General features: G+C 33.4%; 1 protein-coding gene across 1 annotated transcript; it reads right to left on the reverse strand.

Moving 5' to 3' along the window:
• Positions 1-1591: 1591 nt before the first annotated feature.
• Ndg (Nidogen) lies at positions 1592-13683 on the reverse strand. Its single transcript, XM_088228408.1, has 7 exons — positions 13446-13683; positions 10209-10693; positions 8612-10125; positions 7307-8299; positions 5762-5933; positions 2588-2872; positions 1592-2492 (listed from the first exon to the last, which is right to left on the reverse strand). Exons 1-7 carry the CDS (start codon positions 13647-13649, stop codon positions 2246-2248), a joined length of 3900 nt encoding a protein of 1299 aa, XP_088084534.1. The 5' UTR covers positions 13650-13683; the 3' UTR covers positions 1592-2245.
• Between the last annotated feature and the right edge of the window lie 330 nt (positions 13684-14013).

The following is a 14013-nucleotide window of genomic DNA, read 5'->3' on the forward strand; positions in this document are numbered from 1 at the left end:
AAGCGCAAATATAGGTGCCCAAGGCAGGTATTCCGAACGCGTTTACAGCGCGCTATAATGCATATTTAGTACGTAAAAACGCGCTATACCGCGCTATAATTTCGTTTGGAATATCAGCCCCGGAATTCGATAGAAGGAGGACATACAAGGTTTTTATAGAGAAAATTGGGTTTTTTGAGGAGCAAAATTTAATTGGCTACTTTATTTCATGAATTGACTGTGTCATTCTCCAGGGATCTCCGGCTATTGCCCTCAATCAAAATACATCCGTCATCGGCAAAAGCCTGGATACTTAATTAAAGGATTCCACAAAAGTCGTCCCAAAATAAAGCATTGAGGACAATCACATGAAATCTCACTTGATAAAAAAAAAAAAAATGTTATATGATAATATGTATAAATAAATAAATAAAAGTGTACTTCCGCCGGGATACACAAAGTTTCAATTTGAAAAATAGCTTGTTATATTTTTTATAGAGTTGGTAGGAATTTGTCGATGTCGTAGTTTGAACAAAATCATTGGACACCATGCACGATCATAGGCACCTGAAATGTCGAGTAATAAGGACGTATTTTTTATTTGTGTTTTTAGCAAAAATGCTTTTCGAAAAGATGATATTATTGGTAGAAATATTAGATCTAAATCCAAATTGCTTAGCAGATATCGGTTAAGTTAAGTCTTAGTGAGACTCAGTAGCTTAATCACAAATAACTATCGACGTGTTAATAAGCGACGTGATAACAATTTCTCACCATGGTTGTTTATCGTATTCGCGATCACAATGCAACATCCGTGAACATCTAATATTAATGTCAAAATATTCACGTTTCGCGACGTATAATCACATATTTTAATTTCACCGGTGTAAATATGGAAAATATTCAAAAACTGCTAGCGTTATATATTTTTTAAATTTATTATTTATTATGCTATTTATTGCATTTAGCCGGCGGTTGGCAAGCCAAATGTCAAGAAAAGCAGTTGCCCTAGTAATTGTATTTTGCAAATGCAATATATTGTATGATTTTTTTATAGTAAACGCTGATTTTTCGCCAATAAACTGTATTTATTTACGGGAAAACTTACGTTGAATTGGAGATTACACACGCGTTGACTTATGACTGCGATAACTTAAGCATGTTCATTATTGTTCATTGTGACCGCTTAAATGCTTAGCATGTTTTTTTATTTGTGATTGAGCTACAGGTCGGTTACATATTAGACGTTCCAGCATACATAATAGGCAGAAGAGTGACTGGTATATGTGCTTTAGGATCAGTACTTGGCCAATCATAGCGTTTAGAAATAATTCATCAATCCTGTTTTCCAGCAATCTGGGAAGACACCTTCGGAAAGGCAGATATTAAACTGAGGAGTTTAAATGCGGCTAAAGACCAGAACTTTTTGCAAGCGCAGGATCAATTTGAACTCAGTCCAGGGGCTGTGAAATTTTGTAGTGGAATAAAGCGATTTTATCTATATACAATATATTATTAGTGTCGATCATATCGGGAATCAAACTGGGAACCTCATGCATGGATTAGGTAGATTAGTGATAAACGAGGAAATTTAAAAGAAAAAAAATATCTCTTTTAAAAAAAATATTTTGCATAAAATGTCCATTACTTTATTTGACAAAACAGGTAAATTTAAAAGAAATAGTTTAAAATAATTTAAACAACTTAAATTGTATCTTATTAAATTATAAGCATAAACATGACTTTGTTTCTCTTAAATCCTTGATCTCATTTTAAAAATTATTGTAAGAAATATGCTTATCTATCAAAACTGATAACCTTATTTTCGAATGTGTGTTTTAATGTCAGATAATTTGGAATGCTGTATTTTTTGTGTGTTATGAATAATGTAGGTGATATGAATACCTAGTTAAATTTTAGTTCAACTTTACCAAGTTAAATTTGTGTACTTCCAAAAAGTATCAAACATTATTATGTTTATTCAGAAAGATAATGAAATGAAAATACTGTCATTAATTTTATACATGCGTTGTTTGCGTCAGACTATCGATTTTTGCAGTAAAAAAATATAAACCTACATACCCATAGCAATGTTTTTATATATACGTAACTTCTATATTTTGATGTTTAGGTACTTAAATCTCCGATGTACTGATCTTTATATTTTTAATGTAAATTAGATGCATATTGTTTTTAAAAATACATGATGATGGAATGATGACGATGAATAAGTTTAGTGATATAACTCCTCCTTTCACTCCTAATCCTAACATAGGGGTGGGTCCGACGTGCCTTTCCCGCACACGCATCTCCTGCCCCCTTTTCCGTCTAGAAGACAAAGATGACCGACAGGACATTGTCCATTGTCATATTGACAAATATTTGATAAAGGCCTGCATTGTTCCGGAACAGCAGCGATTCCATAAAGTTTGTTTCCGCTCCCGCTTCCGAGAGGAACGTCCAAAGGGTTTAGACGTCGATTCGTTCTTTTATCTAAGCCTTCGATCTTTTGCCTGAAAAAACGATAAAAATAATTGATTAAAAAAGGAAACCATGCGTACAATAAGAAATGTTTCAAAATAAAACTGAAATAATACAATTTACTTACGATGTCCAATCAGTCCAATAATATCGATCATCTGTTACTGTTAAGCCAAAAGGATAACTGCAGTTAGTAGCCACAGTGTGTTTATCAAGAGTATCGATTTGAACACATTCTATACTTTTAGTTCCTGCGTCAGCGTAGCACAGATCATCAGTATTGAAGTCAATTGCCAAAGAGTTCGGCAAATGAACAGAGTCTCCACTCAGGAATATACCCCTTCCCGTACCGTCCATGTTAGCCCACTCTATTTTGGGACTATCTCTGTTCCAGTCGGACCAGAAAATTTTCCTGTTGTGAAAAGTAGAAAACTTAAAAACACGTTATTGGAAATAACATAGTAATAATTATTAAATTTCTTTTGGGTTCGTTTTAATATTTAATCTAATAACGAATTTGTTCTGTGTAAAATAAATACTTGTTTCGGAATTTGACTATATTTTCGCTACTGCGTAAAAAGTTGACACATTTATTTGCAATAGAGGCCCAGAATGTGATAATTACAAAAAAATCATAAATTTAAAGAGCTGTAAATAATAATTATGTTCCCATAATAAATAATCAAAAAATAAATATTAAGGTAAGTAACTTTGCTATCATCTATGTTCAAAGCATTTTCTTTGTGGCCAAACATTTTAATTAACATTAATATTTCTCCATTTACCGACTTTTTATGTCTACCGGATTCGAGACGTACCCGTCTCTTTGTCAGGACACTCACTACACCAACGTGCACATACTAAAATATACTTTTACCTTTAGTGTCACCGTAGTATAGATAGTATTAACGAAAGAATACATAAATTACACGCAGAGTTAAAGGGATGCAAACACCACCATGTCCGAACAAGCATGCATGTTCGGAAGTATTTTAATATTAGCATGTTGGTGTAGTGAGTGTCCTGACTAAGAGACGGGTACGTCTCGAAACCGGTAGACATAAAAAGTCGTTAAATGGCTAAATACTAATATTTACTAACATTACATGATCAACTTTAAATTAAGATAATCTGGAGTTACTGTAGTATACTGAACACATGCTGGGAGATGTGTTTAGACCAGTGTTTCCCAAGGTGGAGTGTACGCCCTACCGGTGGGGCAATACGCCTCAGAGGTGGGGCACCACGCTTTAGAGATGAGACACGTCGGCATTCCACATATAAAGGGGAATACTCATCGGACATACAAAAAATGCCTGAGATGTACAAAATTGAAATATACGGCAAATTGTATTTAAAATAAAATGAAACCCGTTACAATTTCAATAATTATCTAAAAACACAGAAACTGTGCAGGATGTAGAAATAATGGCATGGATTTGCGAAGAAACTAACACAAAATATCCTAATATTACTTTGCATGTCAGAAAGTTATTATTACCCTTTCCCTCATCTTATTTGGTGAAATGTGGTTTTAGTGCCATAAGCGATTTTCTCATTAAAAAACGAAATCGATTGGATATAACTAATAGAGGTATAGAGGGGACCTAAGACTGAAATTAACTAAGTTAGATACGGACATCGAATTTCTTTGTAGCAAGCGTAAGTGAATTTAATCATGAACTAGGCGTCAAGATATCGGTGTTTGTACTCAATTTCAATTGTCATTCGTGTTTTATTATTGTTTTCATTTTTATTTCATTCTACTTAATCACATTTTCAATTTGTGTTTTGTAATCATTTCAGTTATCTTTATATATATAATTCCTCTGTACGTGTGATGTCACGTACTCCTCCTAAACGGCTTAACCGATTTACGTGCGGTTTTCAGAGAAATATAGATACTTGAACTGTGCGTGTTTGTAGATATCAAAATCTTTAATCGAATATGTAAAAAAGAAGTCAGGAGCATAAATGTTTTGTTTATCGATCTACCAGGGATGCATTCGAATAAGATGCATTTGCAAAAAAATGGAAAGATGTTGTTTTTTTGTGTATAAAAAAAGTTTTTTTTTTAATATTCACAAACAACAATTGTTTTTTGTGGATCTCAATCGGATTCTTTCATTAGATTCCTTATAATTTCTACCCATTTATTAACTTTTATTGGATTTTTGGTAATAATAAAATAATATTAAATTCAAAACATTTATTTAAATCGTATTCCAATATAAGTACACCCCTCTGTCGGTGCGAAGACCGGAGTTTGACGTTTGCAAAAAGAATGCCATATTAAAAAAAACAAAAAAAAAATTATGTTTTGGAATTCAACCATAAACAAGTACCTCGGTACCTACTCAAATTCAATATTATTTGAATATTCAAAATTTTTAGTTTTGGAATTTAATAAAAAACAAGTACCTAGGTACCTCCTTATCAATGAAATGTCTTTTTCCAAGGTAATAAATAGCAGGCAAGCCAACGTTCGGGCAGGACAACGTCTGTCGGGTTCGCTAGTAATATATTTATAAAAATAAGTTTTATCTAATTCCATTAGGGGTTCATATGTTTACAAACATATTACAATATGATTTGAAAATTTACCTGCTGTTTAATTAAAAATTATGCCTGTGGGGCATTTGACTTTTAAAAAAACTACGGTGGGGCATGGCATAAAGAAGGCTGGGAAACACCGGTTTAGACTGTTTAGGGTTATACTTATAATGCTGTGATGATCATTATGATTTTTTTGTATTGCTTATTTATACTTAAATAATACTACTGTAAACAATTTTTTTTTTTGCCTTAAACTGTAAAATTTTCAACACATTTAATTATACAAGACAAACAGTCTGGTTTCAAAACCGGTCGGCATATTGATGAGGAAATTCAGTATTTAAAAAAATATTTTTTATTTGTTAATATACTATTAAACTGAGTCAAAAACAATTTAATGTATCGTATGATCGGCGCTATGATTTTTTAAAGTTATGTATTTTTTAAATTACTTCGCGTGTGAAGTCTCAAGTTCTTTTCCCCTTCTTTTCAATGAGTTCTGCTGATTAGTCGATTAATTAACGGAAATCTATCATAACTCTCTAATCATTGATTGATTCAGAAGAACTAGTGGCGCTTTGCAAAGTAGCTCGTTTTTATTAAAATCATATTTATTATTTTTTTCTCACATTTTAAAGAAAATTCGCTGTACTCTTGGTATTTCAAGTAAATATATTATTTAACACTAGCAATCATTAAGTACACATTATATAATAAATACAAACGTATATATACATATATTTACCCCTTATAAGGATGAACAGCGATGCCCCTCGGGTCGACAAGGCTTGTGTTGAAAAGAACTTTCCTTACTTTAGTTTCTAAATTGGCAACCTCGATTGTATCCCGCCGTGAATCAGTCCAGAATATATTTCGCGACACCCAATCGATACTTATTCCTTCAGGAGATATTATTCCTAAAATAATTGAGTGTTAATATATTTAGTTTTTCTACTGACATTTCTTGGTGGAACTCCATTTTAATTATAATAATCAAAAATACTTTATAGTTTTATTCCACTTTTATTTATAATTATTTTATATATTTTTTACCAGTGACCGGGTTTCGTCGTGACCAACATCGTCTTTTATTTACATGATTATATAAAATCATGATTTACAACCCCTGCTTGCACTTGTATTTAACATAGAAATTTGTTTAGTCTCCCACCAGTCTGACGATGTCGGTCACGACGAAACAAAACGTAAAAAATTTATAAAATAATTATAAATGAAAGTGTCATAAAACTAAAATGTATTTTTATTATTATAATTGAGTGTTAATACAAAATTAAAAAAAAAACTTATCTGAATATTATTCCTAACATAATTGAGTATTAATATATTTAGTTTTTTAACTGACATTTCTTAGTGGAACTGCATTTTAATTATAATAATAAAAATAGTTAATAGTTTTATTCCACTTTTATTTATAATTATTGTATAATTTTTTTTACCAGTAACCGGGTTTCGTCGTGACCGACATTATGTGCAGACATAAAGAATGAATGAAGAATAGTCGTATCTGTTTGCATAGGTAACTACATAAAATACATGCAGAAATAAAAGTAATAATTATAATTACTTCATCATCATTTTCCAACCTGATAGGTACACCAAATGCAGTGAACTTCGATCCTCTGTTTACATGAATATAGGTGATAGTTTCATGCTTTAGGTGCCAGTCCAGGGACAGCAATATTATGCAGTGAACAATAATTAAAATATTTTTTTCCCGTTGACCCTGTCAAGAATCGAACTCTAGACCTCAAGTATGGTTATAAAATCAACTATTCTGCAGTTCTAGTTGATTATTAATTATTTATGTTTTGCTTTGTTTAAGTTTTTGCTTATATCAATAATTGACATTGCAAATTAAAATTAAACATTAACTTTTTCTACCAGTACAATTAATAGTGAATTTTTCAAAAAGTCAGACATCAATTTTACATTTCGAAACATTATTGACGATATAAGCTGACCAAATCACGAGATGGTCAATAAATTTAGTCGGACACATAAAAAATAATTTTCGCAGATGAGTCGTTACAGAATTGCTTATAATTATATATTTTCTTTTTTAAAAGTCATTAATCTCTGCTGATATATATATTTACTTGATAAAGTCATTTGATGCTTATATTTAGTTCTCGTCTACAAAGATTTAGGCGTAAAATATTGATGATCGATTATTAATTAAAAATGTATGTATAATGAAATTATTTTTTTAAAAATAAAAAACTGACACTAAAATAACAAATATTTATAAATAAAAAAAATCATCACTTACCACCAGTCAAAAAACTGTTGATTGAAGAACCATCATAACTGGAACTCTTAATCATTCGTCCAGAAATATCACTCCAATACACTTTCCCTTCTTTACAGTCAATATCTAGTCCGATGGCCATTTGCATGTAGGAAATATGAATGGGTCTTCCAGGATCATGGCTCGTTGGTTCAAATGGAACTCGAAGTGTGGCCATACCCTGATTTAAAAGCAAAAAGTTTCCTTCGTGCTTAGGAGCCTTTTCGCAAGATCTTCCATCGCCGATATAACCTGCATTACACTCGCAAACGTATTGACTATTTCGTTCTACGCAATTGGCTTGCGGGGAACAGAATTGTTGATTGTATTGGCACGTTGATTCAGACGTGCACTCATATCCATCACCATAAAAGCCGACGTTACAAGCACATTTATACATTTCCGTTTGACGATCTAATGCACAGTAGGCATTTAAACCACAATCGTTGACGACATTGCAGCCCTTCGAAAGGAGCTCACAAGTGTCTAATCCGTTCCCTTGATATCCAGAGTCACATTCGCAATAGTCAACCTCGTAATCTGAATCCCATTTACACGTGGCATGTTTCGCGCATGTAGCGCCACTGCATGTTCCAGCTTCGAGAACACAAGCATCTTGGGCATCTTTAATATACCCGTGAATACACACGCATCTCAGTGAGCCTTCTAATTCAGTGCACTCTGCATTTTGCTCACAGTCTGCGGAAGAACTGCAATCCGCAATGGAGTGGCATATGTTTCCATCACCGGTGTAACCGGGATTGCATATGCATATGGATTTGGAAACTCCAGGATCATACGAACATATGGCGTGCGCGTCACATATATCAACTTCCTCGCAAGATATTTCTTCTTGCGTGCATTCGATGCCGTTACCCTCGTATCCAGCTGTACACTGACACTGGTAGTTTCCACTATGTTGAACGTATACACACTGTGCGTATGGATGACATCGATTGACGACATTGCAGGACACTAAAAAACAAGTTTGCAAATCCGTGTTATTTGATTAACCATTGTATAAATAATACATTAATGTCACATTTTTATGTAAATATTATGTAGCTACATGAAAAGCCTGAAGGTCCTTTTGTGTCGTGAGAGAACCCTGGATCGGGTCTGCATTTCTTAAATCTGTTATCATAAATATAAGTCCTTGGACATGCACACGAATTACTACTGAAGCATTGAGGAAGGGGAAAGGATACTGAAAAATAAATAGGATATTCACAAGTGTTATTCGTAAAAATAACATTTAACAAATAAAAAATGTGAGCTTATACTTACGATCGGTATTTTCGTTAACTTCTTCCAGGTTAGGCATAGTTGTGGTATCAAATAAATTTTCGTCTACATATTCAGTGGTGTTTTCAATGTTCTCTACATTACACGTATAACCGTCACCCGAATAACCTTCGAGACACTGGCATATAAAGGATCCTATGTATTCAGACTTAATGCACTTCGCCAGTGGGGAACAATTATGTAAAACTTCACATCCTGCATCAGAAATTGGCCAACAGCGATTTCCATCTCCCGTGAATCCATCATTACAGTGGCAGAAAGGTGACCCGTGAGATTCATAACATTGTGCACTAGGATCACATCGATGATTTTCACAGACGGACACTTTTTCACAAGTTGCTCCATTTCCACGAAAACCACTATTGCACATGCAACTAAAGCTCCCTTCTTGGTTAATACAATGGGCGTTGACATCACATGTATGTATTCCAGTAGAGCACTCATTGATATCCACACACAGGGGGCTAGAATTTGGGGGATAAATATATTGGTATCCGAGATTACACACGCATTTGAAATTGTCATTCTCTACAATACAAGAGCTTTGTTCCACGCAAGTCTCTCTTCCTTTTATACACGGATCTTCTTGGCCGAGTGGAGTCACTTTATTACTCATTCCGAATCTCATAATTTGCTCTCTACTTTCGTAACCGAGGAAGTTTTTGGCAACTTTGAGTGTATAGGTAGGAGGCGCTAAATCTTCGGGTGGTGAAAACGGACATACTACATAGGATAGTGATTGATCTATCGTAAACGGATAGTCAATAAGTAATCCCCTGTTTTTAAAGGAGCGCGATGATCGCGAAATAATGGTTCCTGGATGAGAAGATGAATACTGTTCTTCGTAATCAGATATTTCAAGTTTTGTTCCGGGGGGAATTTCGGGGATCGACCCTTTAATTTCTGCCTCCATACGCAGTTGGTCAAATAAATCCAAACCAGTAAAATATTGTCTTACTGTTACTTTATGACCAGAGGAATGAAATAGAATTTCAGCTGTGTGATTGAAAACGCCACCAGTAAGTTGGTATCCATTTTTAGAATCTCCTATTGGTTTGGCAAAAAGCCAGCCTATAACACCCCCGATAATATTCAACGTTTGTATATCGTAACCAAAACGATCTGGAACTTTTGATAATGCTGTATATGACCTTCCATCAGACATTACTACATAAGCTTGCAAATTCATACTTTCTAAAAGCTCTCCATTTATCTCTCCCGATATTTTTCCATTGACTCTCAGGGGTACATCATTTTTTAAACAAGCTTTCCCGTTACCATAATATTCTGGAAGGCAAACGCAACAAAATCCTCTTTCTGAATCTACACATTGAGCTTTTGTGTGACACTGGTGTGAACCTCCAGTTGCGCAAGTGGAAGCAATATTCTGTAAGTCCTCTCTAGATCGATCTTTTACCGGCTCTTCTATATTTGCATTATTATTAATGTTTCCAATACGGTAAGCAAATATTCCCTTTCTTCCAGTATTTGATGAACTACAAAATGTTATGATTTTAAGTAAAGCGATAAGATGTCGAATCTAGCAAGATAAATACAAACCGATCGATAGATTACTTACTGCGTTATTTTTATGATTTGGTCAGTCCCAGAGTTCTGAAGCAAAAAGTATCTTCCATCTTCCCCAATAAATCCAACCTGGGCCCTTGCGTCCGGTAACCCATTGGGTTGTGGAATTCCTTGAATCCACTGAATGCCCTCTTCAGGGTACAGGAATTCTGCGTAACTTTCATATCCATTGCTTATAATTACGACTTGATAGGTGTTTGACTTGTCAGATCCTTGTGAGTGATAACCTACATCCGTCCATGTAGCGATAAATACACTTGCAGGTTGAAAATTTTGCTGCGGGAAAAATTTCTGGATGTCTTCAGTAGCTTTTGCGATAATATAGGCATCTTGAGTTTCTCGATAGAAGACATTTCCTGTACCGCGGGTATCTACATTACTGTAGAACGGGGCGATTACAGGATACTCCAGAGGAAATTCTATGTTTAGAAAATCGGGAATGTCTGTTCTGAACGAAATGAGTCCATTCACGTTAACCTGAAAAATCGTTATTTATTCAAATTGAATTAAATAATAAACGTTTGTAGCATTACAGTTTTTAATATGATATTGTATTTATTTATTGTGTATGCAGATAATTGGTAGAATTCCATATCATAAGTTGGTCTTGTATCCAAAATATAAAATTTTTATTGGATTTAATTCTAGTTTTATTTTTCTTAAATACACGTGACGCGTTAGGACATTATCAAACGAATTTGATAATATCCTAACAATATGAAACTCGTCACATGTATTAAAAAAATATATTTAAAATTAAATCCAATGAAAGTGTTATTTATTTTGGACACTTTACCAAATTTTGATATGTAATTGATGACATAAATATGAAACGAGGTCCGCAATCTACCATTAAGATGAGTTTGTTTAACTTGTTCTAATTCTATTTTAGTACAATTATTTATTTAGGTTGTGTGAAAATTTAATTGCACAATTGAATTACTTTCATTCTAAATTTTTAAACAATGATTTATTATCTTTTATCTTTATAAGTTATTCATTAATTATTTATTTACTTTATAAGCTTTACTGTATAGGAAGTAGGTATAACTTCAACGTATTTTTGTTTATAAACTTTATTATGTTTTTGTAAGAAACTTTGTATTGTAAAAGCCCTCTGGGCGTTTGCTTATAAAATATAAATGATTAAACACACCCATTTGCCTGTCTGCTCTAAAATTATCTATATTGCTGACTGGTGGTTTTCTAAAATTGTCTTTATGTTTTAGTGGAAATGATAACCGGTAAGTTACCTTACTTGCAAATCATAAAAACGGAATCTCGCCACTTGATATTTTCAATTAAAAACATAATAGTACCAGAAGCCAATATTATGGTTGTAATTTATGTGATACTTTTGTGAATCTAAATAATTTATATTTTTCAGACGTTTAAATATGAATATTCTTTCAATAATAATTTGATAGTCAAAACAATGTGAATACTAGAATGAAATTTTATGATATTACCTATTTGTGTTCTAGCGTTAGGTTTTAATACCTACAGTTCGATTCGTCGAACTCTGAACTTTACTGATAGCCTTAACATTATCAATTTATATTTTCAACGAGTACATTGAATAAACATCAGAAGTAGTCCGTAACAAACATTCTCCACATAGTTCATTTACTCACGAAGCACATTCTATTATATTTTCGGATTTATTCCCGGAGAGCTGAAATCGTACAAATGATCAGTAGGAACTGATTGGTTTTTTGATGATAACAGAACGCTTCCTCGTTGTAAAAGAGTTTTTCTGCATTTTAAATAAAGGTTGTTAGATTCTAATTAACAAACAAAAAGGTTTTATTAAAGCAACAGGAATTACACATTTACAACAAAAGATTGGAAATGTTATTTTGTTTCCGGAATTTGTTTTATCTTTCATTGATTTTCTTATATTTGATTCAAATGCTTAATTAATAATATTTTGTTACCCTGGCGGTAAAAAAATCAACGATGGTTTAAAAATCAACTTATCGATGGTTTATCTTTTTTGAAAGAGAATATTAAAGTTTATGCACACACAAGGCTAATGACCTATTATTGGCTGGTTTAACTGATTACTTTACATATTGTGCAACAATAGCCATTCTGCAAAAGTTTGAACGTACATTCTCGTATTTTTATTTGATTCTTCCATCTATTAATGAGGTAAGGCAAATAAGTAAATATTACACAGTGTGTCGATAACAGATCATAAGTCTAATGCACACTTAAACATCTATATTCTTTTCCTTTGATTTTCAATTTCCCTAGGAGGTTTAATACCGTACTTGTCTACAAATATAAGGCCATACTTAAAATACTGTTGATATTAATTTATGCTTTACAAATATTCTAAGAAATATGCAATTTACCACTCATGAATTTTGATTCTCCATTATTTATAATTACTTTAATTTTCTTTTATTACAAATGTTCATTATTAACATCTATATTTTTAAACGTTGCCAACAAAATAAAAATGCGTCCAAACGCTAAAATGGGAAAAAAATCCACGGCAAACAATGCGTTATCATATAATTTTATTATTTTTGTGTATTTTCATGTTGATAACGTATTCAATTTTTTAATGTTACTTTGTTTATTATTAATTGATTCGTTGTTTTTAGAATCAAGGTTGCCTGTTATAAGGATCACTTATTGACAAATACTTGTTAACACTGGTAATCAGACAATGGGGAAGTTCAGTGCCATAGGAAATTGAATATAAAAATGTAAAAAAATCAATCCTAATAATTTTAGTAAAAACAAACTACTTCGTACGACGTCACTAGTTCTTCCGAATCAACCAATGATAGAGCACTGTGATAGACCGGTTTATGGGATGCCAATTGGCCAATCAGCAGAACTCACCAGAGAGAACTTGCGACGTCACAAGCGGAGTAATTTCAAAATTACAGAATTTCAAAAAAACATAGCACTTATAACACAATACATAAAAACCCTTTTAAACATATTTTGGCTTAGATTGATAGTATTTTAACAAATAAAAATACAGTTCTTCCTCATCATAAAAAAACGAAGTTTTTCTAACGAATATATTTTTTTAATTAGAAAATATCCGGTGCACAGATTTTATTTAATAGTAAGTTCGTCGGCCTCGTGGTGTTTTCACACTAGAATATTTCATAGTCCCTGGACTGGTACCTGAAGCTTAAGACTTCTTACCTTCATGATGGCGACGATGTCGAAGAAGGCGACGATTTTGAATACATGCACTTACATAGAGCGACGAGTATTGCTGGCCGTAGAATACGACGGGCACCTTAAGGTGCAGCTCCTCCGAGGAGCTGTCGTCGCTGGGGGCCAGCTGCGCGTCCAGCCCCTGGCCGTGCGTGTACAGGTCGTGGCGGGAGAGGGCGCAGCCCCGCGGGGGCGCCAGCAGCAGCAAAAGGGGCACGACGAGCGGCAGCGCGCGCGACCTCATGGCGACGGGTTCTACTCTCTACTCGGGAGATAGTGCGAGCGACTATCGGCCCAGGGTAAACTTTGTATCCGAAGATTGTCATTACCAGTGGTTTTCAAATTTGCTCAAAACATTGTTGTTATTAGCTGGATTATTTTATTTATAATTTTTTTTTCGACATAATAAACAATAATTGATAATAAAAATTCTGTGACCTCACTGTCACCCGTGTTGAAGACACTTAACAATATACTTTTAAAAAACTTTTTTTTTTGTGTTTAAGAGGCCACTTTACACACGGTGTAACACTTACCATTTTACTTATGTTTGGGCATTCATATTTCTTCAATTCTTCCATCTGTTGAATTTAGTGAAGTTAAAGAGC

The sequence above is a fragment of the Micrasema longulum genome, unplaced genomic scaffold (genome assembly GCF_059751315.1).
Source record: "Micrasema longulum isolate JH-2025_06_02 unplaced genomic scaffold, ASM5975131v1 h1tg000581l, whole genome shotgun sequence".
Taxonomy (NCBI): domain Eukaryota; kingdom Metazoa; phylum Arthropoda; class Insecta; order Trichoptera; family Brachycentridae; genus Micrasema; species Micrasema longulum.

What these genes read in the sequence shown, in the direction of transcription:
- Ndg (XM_088228408.1), bottom strand. Translation starts at nt 13,649, where the DNA reads ATGAGGTCGCGCGCGCTGCCGCTCGTCGTGCCCCTTTTGCTGCTGCTG. An exon ending in GCTGTTCATCCTTATAAGGG is followed by an intron (nt 2,873 to 5,761) that starts GTAAATATATGT and finishes TTTTCACAACAG; the next exon opens with GAAAATTTTCTGGTCCGACT. An exon ending in TATTGGACTGATTGGACATC is followed by an intron (nt 2,493 to 2,587) that starts GTAAGTAAATTG and finishes TCGTTTTTTCAG; the next exon opens with GCAAAAGATCGAAGGCTTAG.